The sequence below is a fragment of the Aotus nancymaae genome, unplaced genomic scaffold (assembly GCF_030222135.1).
Source record: "Aotus nancymaae isolate 86718 unplaced genomic scaffold, 86718_ANA_hifiasm-v0.15.2.pri h1tg000141l, whole genome shotgun sequence".
Taxonomy (NCBI): Eukaryota; Metazoa; Chordata; class Mammalia; order Primates; family Aotidae; genus Aotus; species Aotus nancymaae.
The window spans coordinates 177,766-194,401 of NW_026988556.1; the positions used below are offsets into that span (position 1 = coordinate 177,766).

Consider the following 16,636-nt stretch of genomic DNA (forward strand, 5'->3'; position numbering starts at 1 on the left):
GCAGCTGTCTGATAAGCACGGTGTACTCCGCCTTCTCTGCACGCTTTGCATCTAGCTCGTATTACCTCATCTTTATTTCCTTTCTGACGCCTCATCCCGGAATCTTCATATAAGGTCACACAGGAAGGAGAACTGCATTGAGTTTTGGTGCCCAAAATGGCTTCTGCCAACTTTGTCCCCCCACTAATTTCTCTCGGCCTCAGTTTTCTCAGCTAAACTATGAAATGTGAATGGTAATGTCTGCCCTAAAAGAAATTCACTTAATTTTTACATATTATTTATGAAAGAAGACACAAATAATGTCTCCCTAAAATGAAAAGTTACATGTTATTGACATCGGTGTTTTATAAACAGATTGAAAAGGGTTTATTTGCACAAGATTTGTTTCTTTATGTGTTTGTTTTTGTTTAATTAAACCCATCAGGGCTGGACACAAAAATTTGCTTCCATGTTTTGATAAATAAGGGGCACTGAAGAACCCCCGATCCCCAAATCTCTCCCACACTGCATCTTGACCCTCTACATTTTGCTTTGTTTCTCTCTGGAATTTCACATGTAGAGGTATGTTTCTTCGGCTTAACAAGTATTAATTAGTACCGTGGGCATAGAGTTTATTGTACCTAAGAGGATATTCTCACAAGTGAAGTAGCATACTCTTAAAAATTAGTAAGTAGCTTGCTGTTGATAATTAACAACAGGTAGCAGCTAGGACAGTGCCGGGCAACCACTATTCATTGTGAGTTTAAATTGATTGCTTTCTCAAATCTGAAAGAGATTTCTGGCACTTAAGAAAAATAGAATTATGTAAAGGAGGGAAGAGAAACGAAGAAAAAGTTCCTTAATTCAGGCTCTTGCAGAAGACCCTGAGCAGCAGGGGCCCAGTGGCTATCTAGGAGGCCGCTGACAACTATGTGCTCGGCAAATTGACTGCCTTTTTGTTTACAGTGGCTGCCTCCTCTCACACACCCAAGTGCTGATTTCAGCAAAATACGTGGACTGTTCCCATTTATAAAAAGGCAGAGAAAGGTCAGGTGCAGTGGCTCGTGCTTGTAATCCCAGCACTTTGGGAGGCTGAGGTGAGCGAATCATCAGAGGTCAGGAGTTTGAGACCAGCCTGGCCAACATGGTGAAACCCTGTCTCTACTAAAAAAATTCCAAAAATTAACCAGGTGTGGTGGCACAAGCCTGTAATTCCAGCTACTCAGGAGGCTGAGACAGGAGAATTGCCTGAACCCGGGAAGCAGAGGTTGCAGTGAGCTGAGGTCAGGCCACTGCACTCCAACCTGGGCTACAAGAGTGAAACTCTATCTCAAAAAAATAAAAAATGGCAAAGAAAAATGACTACAAAATAAAGTTAATCGATTTTGATCTATGTTGCAATGTTTAAAAATACGATTTCTAGGTATCATTGTCTGTGGCTTAGGGCATATATGTAAAAGATATATTTACATATAACATATATATAAACATGTGCACATATATATGTGTGTATATACATATTCATTCACTCGATTATGGTTTAAGAAGCAAGAAACCTTGAGCACATGAGTCTTAGTGCCATGAAACCTGTTAGAGGAGGTTGTAGGAGACTGCAGTTTCCTGTCTTTTTCTCAGAGAAGAGACACGTCACATTGCACCAGCAATTGTCTTATGACTTCTCAGTTACTATCTCTGAATTCCTTACATCGAATGAGGAACTTTCTCTTTTCATGACACGTATCAAACTGTCACTCCCTTACATATCATTGAAGGCATAGTATGTACCAAATACTATATTACACGTTATAATTCATAATTTTTCTTCATAAAAACCTCATAAATTGGACGTTATATTTTTAGTTTACAGATAACAAAGCCAAAGCTCAGTGGATTTGTGTGATCGGTTTCCTGAGGTGCTACTGGCTTACTACACTGACCTTCATTCTTTTCCTTAAAGAAGCTAAACTTATTTTTATTTTACAGAGTGTGTTCCTGCTCTTATTCTTTCTGTTCTCAGAATTTTCCATGGTTAAGTCTTTCCTCTCATTTTTATTTAATTCTACATATGACCTCCTCAACAAGACCATGCCTGATGACCTTTATAAATGACCTCACATCCATCCCTATGTATTACCTTATTCTTTGCATGTGGCAATCTAAGGCCATACACTTCTTAACCAAACAATCCTACAAACCCCAATAAATAGCAGTCCATATTTTAGAACTTTTATTTTTATACACATTTTTCATTCATTCACTCATTCAGTTAGTTCATGGAATACATGCTAGATTCCAGTTACTATGGCAGGTGTTAGAGGCACAGAGGAGACAAGTCAAAACTCTTGCCCGCAAGCAGCTTGCAGTCTCATAAGGGAAACAGATAATAAACCATGATATAATATCAGATATTGACTGCGATCTGTAGAGACACAGAGTGTGAGGTTCTATTTTACATAAAATGACAAGTGACGATTTCTTTGAGCAGGTAGCAGCTAAAGGGTGAGTCAGTTAAAGGGAGAGCCAGACATGCAGGTTGATGGAAAAACAATCTTTTAGAGAAAATGTAAAAGCCCTGTAGTGGTAGGATACTTGGCATTTTTAAGGGGGAGGTTACTGTCAGAGAGGAGAGTGAATAACAGGAAAAATGGTAGGAGAGATAACCAGGGGCCATATTATGTATAAAGCCTTCTCAACTATTAGGTCTCTGGATTTTATGGTACTTTTGATAGGAAGCCTTTCAAAGTGAAGAGGGAAGGAGTTAAACACGTCTACAAAATCATATAACCTAATTATAAAACAATGTTTCTGGCCGCCACGTGAAAAAGGTACTAAGAAATTAACTGAAAAATAGAATGGAAGCAAAGGGAGCCTTTAGGGTCAACATGTACCTCTTTGTGTATTAGATAGACAAATGCATCTAATGGGCCAGCTAACTTTTGTAAACGATAACTTCCAAACCACCTACGCATCAAATTTGCATCAAGGCTCTATTCGGAAAGCAGAATGTCTTTATTCTAAAGAAATGATATTAGTAATAAAATTTTGAGCACCAAGATTATTAACCAGAGTGGTATTTTGATTTCGCTCCTTAAATCACCATACATAGCATTCTGCATTTATCTTGTGTTGACTGTCATTACTTATGTGAATGAGACTGATACCACAGCAGTATTTTTAAATAATAATTATACTTCAAATGACTGAAGTCTCAGAGGTATCTGAAGAGAATAATGTAGACCAGAGGGGAAGAATTGAAGAAGATGTTACCAAGGTAAAATAAAAGCAGTTTAAATGTCAGTGAATAATGACGAGAAAATTAGCAGGAGATAAATGAAACAGATCATTTAAGATAAACAGTTTTACAGCATAGCAAGGAAGTTCCAAACCACAAGCTTTCTGTTTCCTGCATTAAAACAACTTCTTACTAGATGGTACATCTAGTCCCCAGGGAAGAAGTGAATGACACACTTTCAAGAACCAACTCGTAGCTTTCTAAATAAAACTCTTCCAGGCTGGAGAGAGATCCATGAACATAGAGATCTTAAAATTCATATTCAATAATAAATCCCATGGTTCCAGACAGTGTTAGGTGCATAGGGGCTGTTCAGTAAACATCAGTTAAATGTATGAATAAACGAATGAACGGGATTCCTGGAAAATACTACACTCTCTTTCTCCAAATTATTTTCATCTCAAAGACAGGAATCTCTAACTTTTACTCTTTTCTTAGATTATGCTGTCTCCTAAACTATTTGTTTTCCAGAAATTTAAGGAAGGATGTCTCAGAGTCTGGGAAAATCCCACTTGCCTCCTGCTACACCTTACAGTTGTGAGAAAGCACATTTCAGACAACAGGGAAAACCCATACTTCACCACAACAACACACTGTACATTGTCTGGGCTGCTGGAGCATAAATTAGAGAGAAATAATGTAGTCAAGCAAGTAGGTGGTAAGAGGAAGGGGGCAGAGACGCCATCAGGGAGTATAAATTCTGAGATGCCTCAGCATCTCAGAGACCGAACAAGAGCTCCAGCAAAGACTTTCACTCTAGATCAGCGTGACTTCAGATTAACTAAGGAATCTTGAGAATAAAGATGAGCTCTGAAAATTGTTTCATAACAGAGAACAACTCTTTGCATCCGGAGAGTGGACAAGAAATTAAGTCAGATCTGATTTCATATATACTCTATAATATCTCTACATGTGACATATAATAGTAGTTACAGAAGATATAATGGTAATCTCTCTTTATATGATATATAATAGTAGAGAAAATATACTGGTAATCTCTATATATGTGATATATAATGGTTGTTAGGGAAGAAAGTGAGGCTTTGCCTTTTAGAGAAGACAGGTTCTACTTCAGGGAAGAGGTGAATCCCTCTTTATATATAAGGAGTTCTAATACCTGAGATGAGAGAAAGCTGCAAAAATGAAGATCTTTAAAGATCGCTCTCTTCGCTTCAGTTTATATTATCTCAGTGTTTAGATTTAATTAGAAAACTTCCTGCTCTAGCCCAGTTATTCTCCATCATTTTCCATATCCATCTGTACATTCTCCAGGAAGTGCTGTCTATGAAAAATTCTATTTTCCACATAAGAAATTACATTGTTTGCCTTCCCTTGCATCCTTATCTGCTTTCGGTGTGCCTTATCCCATGTTCTCATGACAGCATCCTCTAGTTGCCTTATCCCATGTTCTCATGACAGCATCCTCTAGTTGCCTTATCCCATGTTCTCATGACAGCATCCTCTACTTGCCTTATCCCATGTTCTCATGACAGCATCCTCTAGTTGCTGGAAATGTGCAAGTTTGCCATCTTTGAGATAATTGCTATATAAGCAGTTAACATTTTACAGTGTCCATTTGTAATTTACTAAAAGAATGTCACAAAAAGATTCCTGAAAATGCAATCATCTGCTTTGGTATTCTTTATAGGACATTTTTCCTCCATATCATCCTTCTATTTAACCCTTCCAATTTCTGGCTTCAAAGTCGATGTGACTTAGAATTTTTTCTTCCTTTCCTTTGTTTCTCATCAAAATGTAGTCATTTTAGAAATTTTCCTCTCTTCTATTTGTTTATTATATCCACATATCTGGTTTATTTCCTATTACTGTGATTTTGCCTATTATTTTTCTATAACTTATTTCTGTAAAATTTCTTGACTTTTTTCCAATTATTCCTCTTTCTCCTTAATGAATGAGGTACACTAAAGCACTAGCACTTAGGAATTAGACTTTGCTTGTCAGCAGGAGCTGGCCAGTAACAAAGGGATATGTTAGAAACAGCAGAACTAAAACAAGCTTGTAGAAAGGGATTATTTTCTAATCATGTGTCTACTATATTAGTTTCCTTCCGAAAAACATCAGTTACTTCTCCTAAATCCATCCTGTGTTTAAGAACATAAAATTTAGCATGGATAACAAGTGCAAAGTATGTAAAGTTTCAGGTAATCAGGTGAGCCATTAGTTATGACCCAGTTGCACTGCTAAAAATAAATAATAATAATAATAATAATAATAACTACTCAATAAATAGCATAGCTGAAAGAAAAAAATGCAGACATTCTTAACTTTTCCTGATATTGTTTCAACTTTCTGTTGAATATCTAATTTAGGTTGCCCTAGCAAGGTGCTTTATTAGTATGAAGAATCGCTGGATGTCACCCTTGGGGGGTAATTCAATAGGTAGCAAATTGGGTTTATTTTCAACTTCTCTATTAATGTGCAGGACCTGAAATCAAAGCAAAAGTGTGCTGTTGGGGGAAATGTTTTGTCACCTAGGAGATAGGTGTTACTGTGGGTAACACTAGCCCTCATTAATGGGAATAAAATACCATCTGAGAGTCATCTCAAAGCTTACTCCCTAGTTGAGCCAATGGACTCAGAGAGACCCTGGATCCCATGGGTTATTAGGGTGTGTTAGTGCTGGCTGAGGAGACAGCTGTTGTAGTGCTAAGTTCAAGCAGCACAACTGACTCTCACATAGCACCAAGTGAAACTAGACAGAGCTCTGAACTTGCTGCCTTAAGTAGCAAAGGCTGCTTCCGATCATGATTCTATACGGGTGAAAAAAGGAAAATCTGCTTTGAGAAGCTAGAAAATCGAGCTAGATAGCAGTGAAGTAAAGGCATCTTCTGCAAAGTCTGAGTGCAGATCTGTGATAGGAAAAATAACTTCCAGATAAAGCAAAAGTTGATGTTGACACCAGTACCTGGTAAATTACTAAGAAAGAAAGGCAACATCTCTTGGTTCAGTTTAACTTTAGATAAATGTTTAAAGGGTAAAAAGATGTGGATTTCAACATAAATCTTATGTAAACTTTTTTTAAGTTATGAAAATCATCCATGCTGAAAAAAGTATTTTTTTATTTTGAAACTGTTTTGCATTGTCAGTTACTCAAGTAGTCATTTTCCATTTCGGTTTTTGAGAATACAATAGGGACCTGTGTACTTCTCGGGGGCCACATTTTAAGAATCCTGACAGCGTATCATGCAAAATTGAAATCCAAAATCTAAGTCACAAAATTCTCTTTTCTCTTTCCTCAGTTATTTACTTACACTGTAGAACAGATATCCTTCTAGAGTTTTTTGTAACTATCAATTATCATTAACATCATATTCCTATTCTAAATCCTTCCACAGAAACATTACTTGTTGGAGAAAAAAAAAAAAGCCTTTTACTTTGTTTAACCACTGTACAGAGGGTAAATGAAAAAACTTTCACTGAATATTTGCTCTATAATACTGTCAAATTTCCTCTATTATTTTAACATCTTTTGAAAAAATCAAATATTTCACTGTTCATTCACACATCATTTTAAATTGAGGTTTAGTTTACGTATGATGAATGCACAGCTCATAGGTGTATAGTTTAATGAGTCATGACAATTGTAGAACCACAAGACCAGTCAACATTTGAATATTTCCATGACCCCAGACAGTTTGCCCTATATCCCACTCCAGTTAAATTACCTTACCTACACACACAAAGGCAACTACTGTTCTGATTTCTGTCACCAGAGCTTAGGTAAACTATTCATTAATGTTATAGAAATGGAAATATTTATTATACAATCTTTTGTGGCTGGATTTTTTTCACTCAAAATTATTTATTTATTTTTTGGAGATTCAGTCATTTTGTTGCATGTATCAGTTGTTTTATTTTAAATTGCTGAGCAGAATTTTCTTGTGTGGATATACCATAATTTGTTTATTCATTCTCCTGTTGATGAGTATTTGAGTTATTTCTGGAATTTGGCTCTTAAGAATAAAGCTGCTAGGAACATTCTTGCACAAGGCATTTTGAGAACATGTTTTCATTTTTCTTGAGGATATACATAGGAGTAGATTCGTTGGGTTGTAGAAAAAGCATATATTTAATTTTATAAGAAACAGTTTCCAAAGTGTTTTTCCAATTTACTCTCCCACTAATAATATCTGAAAATTCCAGTTAAATTTTTTCAGTCATTTTAATGTTAGATATTTATATATCAATTCAATAATTTATGATATTATCCATGTTTATCCCATTCATATCATTTCTCTCCAACAGTAACCCCAAGGAAGTTAAGGAATTATGCTAGAATTTTTTTTTTTTTTTTTGAGACAGCATCTCACTCTGTCACCCAGGTTAGAGTGCAGTGGCACAATCTCAGCTCACTGCAACTTCTGCCTCCCAGGCTAAAGCAATCCTCCTACCTCAAATTCCCAAGTAGCTGGGACCACAGGTGCAAGCCACAATAACCAGCTAATTTTTTGTATTTTTGGTGAAGACAGAGTTTCACCATGTTGTTCATGATGATCTTCAACTCCTGAGCTCAGGTAATCTATCCACCCACCTCAGCCTCCCAAAATGCTGAGACTACAGATGTGAGCCACCACACCCTCAAATTTTTTAATGTGTTTTCTAGGGCATGTGGATATTTAATAAATGTTCTTATCACGATTGAAACAATAAACTGATTATATACTTAGAATTTTCATAGCTATTAAGTGTATAAATTGTATGTGCCAGGTTTATTTTTGAGGAGATATTTTATGATCTCATCATTACATTTGAATTGTTTCATTTCAAGTCAACAAGAGACTATTCAAATTCACTCAAAATTGGGAGAAAATTAACTTAGAAATTTGTATACGGATATAGGGAAATTTCATATAAGGAGATGGGAAATACTAAATTTAAACGCCTCAAAATAATATCACATGTTAATATAGTACTTCTATAGACTGTCTGAACTAATCATCAACTTTCTCCCTTCCAGATGATGCCAATAGTCCCCGTTTTTCAACACAACGTGAAGGGTTCTTCCAAGTTCCTGTCCTATGTGCTGTAGTGAATGTGGTCTTCATCACCATTTTAATCATAACCTTCATTGCCTTATCAGGTGGGTCTGTACTTCAATTCTTCTAAAGCCTCCTAGCTGTAGCATTCATGCCCAGCTGAAATCAATATTAGTTCAGTCTGCTAATCAGAAATTGTAGCTAATTTAAAATTATCCCATATAACATATATGGCCAATTTCCTAATCAAGACTAAACATAATTCCACATTTCTTGAATGATTAATGTAATACTTTTATAAGTATTAAAAGTATCTATGATTTATGTATTACTGTAGGATAAAATTGCACTTGAAAAGATGTTTACATCTAGAATGAAGGCAGCTGATTTGAATTCTGAATAAATAGCTATTTAGCTAGAAAAAAATGTGAACACATCCATTGATTATGGAAAAAAAATCATATCTAACATCATAGATTCATCAGGAAGTGACCAGTATTCTGTGTTTTTTCTTAAAGGCCACAGAATAGTAGTTCTGAATAATTAAGACTATATTTAAAAGTTCCCAGAGAGTCGGTAATGATAAGCTATTCAATGCCTACAGCTATACCAAGATATATTTGTGTCTTTTACAAATGGGAACATTTATCATTTTTTGAGATACTCTCAGTCATACCTCTTTCTGGATTGTAAATTAGTTCCCTAAAAGTTACTCTCTCCATTTTTCCAACTTTGTGCTGTAAATACGGCATCTTCAAATACCTCCACCTCTGCATTCAGATTCAAAACCTTATTTGAAATTTATAATGCACTTTACCTTTCTTAGTTCAAAAAACTATCTATTCCAAATTTTCAGAATTTTTCTATATTTCTGTTATTTTCTGACATTATGGCCAAAGGTACACCCCCTTACCCTCACACCGCCATCCGATAATGATTAGGTGCAATGGAAGATTCGATATGTTCCTGAGAACTTTCTTTCTTCTTATCTTTTTCAGAATTCTCCTTTTTAGCTTTCATCCTTTGCTTTATCACCACCCAGCACCACATAGCATTCCTGGGCTAGTATTGCATGCTATGGGTATTTGGTTTCTTTTCTTACTAAAACAAAGCATTTTTCTGTTCACAGTGGGAAAATACAATTGTCCAGGTCAATACACATTCTCAGTGCCATCAGACAGCAATGTTTCTTCATGCCCGGATGACTGGGTTGGCTACCAGAGGAAATGCTACTTTATTTCCACTGCAAAGAAGAGCTGGACTTCTGCCCAAAATGCTTGTTCTGAACATGGTGCTACTCTTGCCGTCATTGATTCTGAAAAGGACATGGTAAGAATAAAAAAGAGATAAAATATTACTATTTTAATTCACATGGCTAATGAGTGGTTTCCTTCTAAGTGAAAAAACATTGTACCTACCACAGTTGTACAAAAATGTCATCTCAGAGAGCCATGTGATCAACCTGAGGTCAAAATGAAATTAGTCTTTTTTTTGAGATGGAGTTTCGCTCTAATTGCCCAGGCTGGAGTGCAATGGCACAACCTCAGCTCACCACAACCTCCGCCTTCTCTGGGTACAAGCAATTCTCCTGCCTCAGCCTCCTGAGTAACTGGAATTACAGGCATGTGCCACCATGCCTGGCTAATTTATTGTATTTTTAATAAATGCAGAGTTTCTCCATGTTGGTCAGGCTGGTCTCAAACTCCCCATGTCAGGTGATCTGCTCACCTCGGTCTCCCAACGTGCTGTGATTACTGGCATGAGCCACCACGCCCGGCGTAACTCCGTCTTTTAATTTGCTGTGACTGCTTATCTTCAAAGGCCAGAAATCCAAATAAGCTGATGCTATATCCAATAAGTAAACGGTCAGACGGGCTGTCATGCCTCAAGTTGCAACTTTTGAGAAACAGGATTTAGTATCTACTTCCAAAAGGTGTTTAATGTAACAACTCATTTGTGCTTTCTTAAAGAACTTTCTGAAACGATATGCAGGTAGAGGTGAACACTGGGTTGGACTGAAAAAGGAACCTGGTCAGACATGGAAGTGGTCAAATGGCAAAGAATTAAACAACTGGTTAAGTCTCCAGACGTCTCTTTATTCTCACCAAGGTAGCATGTCAGGAAAATCATTTTCCTTTTCTCCTTTCAAAGCACTTTAGATACAAAGGCTGAGCTCTTCAAGAGCTCTAACAAACTCTTCTGAATGTGTATACTCTGGAATTCTTTAAAGACAGGCTTTATTATCATTCCTTTCTCTTTATCTACACTTATAATTCATAAAATAAATGCTTATACTAATTCTTCTCAGCAAACTAATATGAGTAATAGATTAACTTGATTTGGAAATATTCTAATAATTATCATGATGCAACAAAACCCCGTTTTTGTGTCACATTTAGACTTTACTAATGAGATAGCTGTTGGAAAATAAATCCCTCTTACTATTTCTCAGTTTTCATCTCCACAGAATAAAGAACATTTTCAATGCCTAATTAAGAGTTTCTGGCTGGGCGTGGTGGCTCACGCCTGTAATCCCAGCACTTTGGGAGGCTGAGGCGGGTGGATCACCAGGTCAAGAGATCGAGAGCATCCCGGTCAACATGGTGAAACCCCGTCTCTACCAAAAACACAAAAAATTAGCTGGGCATGATGGCGCATGCCTGTAATCCCAGCTACTCAGGAGGCTGAGGGAGGAGAATTGCTTGAACCCAGGAGGCGGAGGTTGCATCAGGAGCCATAAAACCCATACAGCTGTATGCACTAGTATGCTTGGCTGCTGCATGCATATAATTTTGTGAAATTATTTATTGAAAAATCTATGAACTCAAAAGTGTCCAAGAATCACTTCTCTGGTGCCATGCCAACAAAACAAATGAGGTGCTTTCCTCTTATCTCCATATGTTTTCTCCACATACTATTTCTTTCAATTCTTTTCCATTGTCTCTACATATTAGTCTATGATTATTTGACATGTATCCTCCAAGAATTTAAAAGCAGCAGAGGTCACTATCATAGGGTTCATTCTCATGTAACTGAATGAAAACAATGAGCTGAAAATAATTCTAAGTTTCTTTATTGTTTGACAGGTTCAACCTCACAGGGTCTGAGAAGTGTGTTTTTCTGAAAAACACAGAGGTCAGCAGCATGGAATGTGAGAAGAATTTACACTGGATTTGTAACAAACCTTATAAATAATAAGGAAACATATTTACTTATTGACCATTATAGGATGGAATTCAAGGAAATCTGTGTCAATCGATGCTGCTCTGTGTTCCCAAGTTTTCCATACAGACTTTGTCAAAAAAAATTTTGAAGTATCTTGGGAATTTTCTTCCAAACAGAACTGTGGAAAAAAGGAAGAAATTCCAGGAAAATCTGCATTGTGGATTCTTATTGCCATGTGCTGAAGGCATCACAGGTTGACTGATAATCATGCCCACGAATAAGAAGAATGACTATGAAACCTTTTGGATGCACTTTATATTGTTTTGAATCCAGAAATAATGAAACAACTAGGCATAGACTTATTATTTATTGTTGACTGACTACCAACATTTGAGAGTGAGAGCCCTTCGTGCATCTGCTCTATTGGAAGGAGTTAGATGTTGGTACTAAATACTGAATGTAAACAAAGGAATTACGGCTGGTAACAGAGGTATTTAATCGAATCTCTTAAGCTCAGAGAGCATTTATAAATGGACAAATGCTCATTAAACTAAGAGTTGTAATATTTCTCTCTTTTTAGAGAATTTTGCCAATTTGCTTTGTAATTTTTTTCCCCACAAAGAATGGGATGATTATTTATTTTTTTATTTCCTCAGTTGCAAACCGATCCTTTTCAATGGTACATATTTCTTTGCCTTTAAAACTTTTTATACAGTGTTTTCCAGAGAAAAGACAAAAGCAAAGAATATGAGGAATATTTGTAAAACAGAGAAGAGTGTTGGAAAATGTGCAATATGTGAGGTGGCAAATTTCTATCAGGAAATATTCTGTAGTATTCAAACCTAGAATAATACTAGTCTTATAATAGGTTTGTGACTTTCCTGATCAATTCTATTATGTGCAATACTTCATTTAAAGTATTTTAATGTGCAATAAAATGTATTTGTTTGTATTTTGTGTTCAGTACAATTATAAGCTGTTTTTATATATGTGAAAATAAAAGGAGAATAAACAATGGTTTCCAAGAAAGTTCATTCCTTCAAAATACATTAAAAAGTATATACAATATAAGAAAGCAGAAAACAGAGTTCTATGACTTTAAAAAATTTCCATCTAGAGTAAAACATTAGTTTTATAATAGCTTATATATTTCAAATTGTTTTCATATACGTATATGTTAAAGGGTATATGTGTCCATATCCATTTTTCTGTATATAGCAGATGCTTAGTAATAATTACTCCTCATAGTCAGTGCTCTGAAAGTATCTTATTCAATTCTGAGGTGCTATATGTACTTTGGTTATTTATGTAAAATAATTCAATGCATGGAAATAAGGCATAATCTTCATGGGATATTTCAATCAGCAAAAAAAATTGACAATATAGTTTGGATGTGTGTCCCTGCCCAGATCTCATGTTGCATTGCAATCCCCATCGCTGGAGGTAGGACCTGGTGGGAGGTGATTGGATTGTGGGAGATGATTGGATCATGGGAGTAAATTCCTTGCACCTGTGAGTGAGTTCTCAGGCAATCTGGTCTTTTAAAAGTGTGCAGCACCAACCAGGCCCGGTGGCTCACAACTGTAATCCCAACACTTTGGGAGGCCAAGGCGGGTGGATCACGAGGTCAGGAGTTGAAGACCAGCCTGGCCAACATGGTGAAACCTCGTCTCCAAAAAAAAAAAAAAAAAAAAAAACGCAAAAAAACCATATTTAGCCGGGCCTAGTGGCGGGCGCTTGTAATCCCAGCTGCTCGAGAGGCTGAGGCAGAGAATTACTTGAAAGTGGGAGGCAGAGGTTGCAGTGAGCCAAAATTGCGCCATTGCACTCCAGCCTGGATGGAGTGCAATGGTGAGACAGTGTGAGACTCCATCTCAAAAAAAAAAATAATAATAATAAAAGTATTCTCTCTCTCTCTCTCTCTCTCCCCCCCCCCGCGTTTCTTTCTCTCTCCTGCTTTCTCCATGGTTTCTCTCTCTATCTCTCTTGCTTTCTCCATGTGGCATGCCTGCTCCCACTTCGCCTTCCACCGTAAGTAAAAGCTCCCTAAGGCTTCTGCAGACGCTGAGCAGTGTCTGCATTATGCTTCTAAAAACTGCAGAAACTTAAGCCAATGAAGCCTCTTTTCTTTATAAATTACCCACTCTCAGATATTTTTACAGCAATGCAAGAATGGCCTAATAGACTCGATTATCTTCAAAATTGTTTTATAAATGTAATTTGTCATATACTACTCTACATGTTGGAAATGTATGATATATATGGTATCTTTAAACTGTTGACAAATGGCAAACAGAAATGTGGATTTCTGACACTGCTTAGTGAAAAATAATGACCCCTGTACTCCTTAGTTCCCACAGCTGTGGGAAAAAATGAAACAAGTAGCCTCCTAGCTTTTTCTATCACTAACAACAATCCACTCCGGAGTCCTCTTAGAAAACAGTGTCTTGTGATTCATATTTTAGTTATAATGTATTTTTCATGTGCGTAAATCAAATCAAATTATGAAAATTAAGAGTAAGCTTAAAAATATCACTTCAGTATTAATATAATCCAATTTTTGAGTCACTGAATACTGACTATAGCACCTAACAATTCAGTGGCATTTTGCCATTTTTAAAAATAATTTTATTGAACCTATATAATTATGTGAAATGAGCAGCTGACGTATTTCCCGTGCCAGAGGAAGAAATTGGAATTATGTTGAAAAAGCAAAGCAAAACACAGATTACTGTTTTAGACATATTTTGAAGTTATTTTATTCTTAAGGAAAACTGTTTTCTTCAAATAGATAAAAAGTATAGAATTCTTAAAGGGAATAATTTTATTATTTAAAGTATGATTCTACTTGCTAGTGACCAATTACGAATATAAAAAATGATTTGGTCTCAAGAACCCTCCTGCCCCAGGCGAAGTCCCCTGTTGCAAAAGCTGCTGTGCCATCTAGTGGCTTTATGAGATTACTGCACTTCTGTTTTTAGTGTACTGCAAAGTATCTGCGTGGAGCTTGGAGCTGTTCAGGGCCGAGGCAACGGGACCAGAACGCCCGTTTCATCTCTACCACTCGCGGACTGACTAGCTATTTTATCAGGACTCGTTCAAAATTCAGCTTAAATTAGTTACTACATAAGAACAAACTTGAAATATTATCTGGCTCCTAGTACACCTTAGGCATGTGTTAAGCATTCATCATGATTATTATAAATGGAAACACTATGTCTTCAAACTTCCAGTACTGGCGTAAAGTAGGGTTTCTATACATGTCTGTTTCTACATAATATATCTTATTTAGATTTTTTTTTTGGAAAGCCTTTTTAAAATTCCATTTGACGGCCGGGCGCGGTGGCTCACGCCTGTAAACCCAGCACTTTGGGACGCTGAGGCGGGTGGATCACGATGTCAAGAGATCGAGACCATCTTGGTCAACATGGTGAAACCCCGTCTCTACTAAAAATACAAAAATTAGCTGGGCATGGTGGCGCGTGCCTGTAATCCCAGCCTCGGTAACAAGAGGGAAACTGCGTCTCAAAAAAAAAAAAAAAAAAAAATCTTCCTGGCGCGGTGGCTCACGCCTGTAATTCCAGCTACTCGGGAGGATGAGGCAGGAGAATTGCTTGAACCCAGTAGGAGGAGGTTGCGGTGAGCCGAGATCGCGCCATTGCACTCCAACCTGGGTAACAAGAGCGAAACTCTTTTTTTTTTCATGAGACGGAGTAAATGGGATTACAGACACGCGCCACCATGCCCAGCTAATTTTTTGTATTCTTAGTAGAGACAGGATTTCACAATGTTGACCAGGATGTTCTCGATCTCTTAACGTCGTGATCGACTCGCCTTAGCCTCAAAAAGTGCTGGGATTACAGGCGTCAGCCACCGCGCCAGGAAGATTTTTTTTTTTTTTTTTTTTTTTTTTTGGAGACGGAGTTTCGCTCTTGTTACCCAGGCTGGAGTGCAATGGCGCGATCTCGGCTCACCGCAACCTCCGCCTCCTGGGTTCAAACAATTCTCCTGCCTCAGCCTCCCGAGTAGCTGGAATTACACGCGTGAGCCACCGCGCCAGGAAGATTTTTTTCTTTTTTAAGACGCTTTTTCGCTTTTGTTACCCAGGCTGGAGTGCAATGGCGCGATCTCGCCTCAACGGAAACTCCGCCTCCTGGGTTCAAGCAATTCTCCTGCCTCAGCCTCCCGAGTAGCTGGAATTATAGGCACGCGCCACCATGTCCAGCTAATTTTTTGTATTTTTAGTAGAGACGGACTTTTACCATGTTGACCAGGATGGTCTCGATCTCTTGACCTCGTGATCCACCCGCCTTAGCCTCCAAAACTGCTGGGATTGAAGGCCTGAGCCACCGTGCCCGGAAGATTTTTTTTTTTTTTGAGACGGAGTTTCGCTCTTGTTACCCAGGCTGCAGTGCAATGACACCATCTCGGCTCACCGCAGCCTCCGCCTCCTGGGTTCAGACAAATCTCCTGCCTCAGCCTACTGAGTAGCTGGGATTACAGACGTGAACCACCGCGCCCGGAAGTTTTTTTTTTTTTTTGAGACGCAGTTTCGCTCTTGTTACACAGGCTGGAGTGCAATGCCACGATCTCGCCTCAACCCAAACTCCGCCTCCTGGGTTCAAGCAATTCTCCTGCCTAAGTCTCCCGAGTAGCTGGAATTACAGGCGTGAACCACAGCGCCAGGAAATTTTTTTTTTTTTTTTTTTTTGAGACGCAGTTTCGCTCTTTTACCCAAGCTGGAGTGCAATGGAACGATGTCTCCTCAACACAAACTCCGTCTCCTGGGTTCAAGCAATTCTCCTGCCTCAGCTCCCAAGTAGCTGGAATTACAGGTGTGAGCCACCGCGCCTGGATTATTTCTTTTCTTTTCTTTTTTTTTTTTTTTTTTTTTGAGAGGCAGTTTCGCTCTTGTTACCCAGGCTGGAGTGCAATGGCACCATCTCGGCTCACCGCAACCTCTGCCTCTTGGGTTCAAGCAATTCTCTTGCCAAAACCTCCCGAGTATCAAGAATTACAGGCATGGCGCACCACGCCCTGAAGATTTTTTTTTTTTTGAGACTTTGTTTCGCTCTTGTTACCCAGGCTGGAGTGCAATGGCTCGATCGCGTCTCACCGCAACATCCGCCTTCTGGGTTCAGGCAATTCTCCTGCCTCAGCCTCCAGAGTAGCTGGGATTACAGGCATTCGCCACCATGCCCAG

General features: G+C 38.0%; 1 protein-coding gene across 1 annotated transcript; it reads left to right on the forward strand.

Annotated features, from left to right (window-relative positions):
* Positions 1-4,074: 4,074 nt before the first annotated feature.
* LOC135272875 (early activation antigen CD69) lies at positions 4,075-12,249 on the forward strand. Its single transcript, XM_064371587.1, has 5 exons — positions 4,075-4,138; positions 8,250-8,372; positions 9,398-9,597; positions 10,239-10,342; positions 11,355-12,249. The coding sequence occupies exons 1-5, from the start codon at positions 4,075-4,077 to the stop codon at positions 11,461-11,463; spliced, it is 600 nt and encodes a 199-aa protein (XP_064227657.1). The 3' UTR covers positions 11,464-12,249.
* Positions 12,250-16,636: the final 4,387 nt, after the last annotated feature.

Excerpts from the sequence above, each read along its gene's own strand:
- LOC135272875 (XM_064371587.1), top strand. The coding sequence starts at position 4,075 with ATGAGCTCTGAAAATTGTTTCATAACAGAGAACAACTCTTTGCATCCG. Across the intron at positions 9,598-10,238 it reads TTGATTCTGAAAAGGACATG|AACTTTCTGAAACGATATGC; the intron begins GTAAGAATAAAA and ends GCTTTCTTAAAG. Across the intron at positions 10,343-11,354 it reads GGCAAAGAATTAAACAACTG|GTTCAACCTCACAGGGTCTG; the intron begins GTTAAGTCTCCA and ends ATTGTTTGACAG.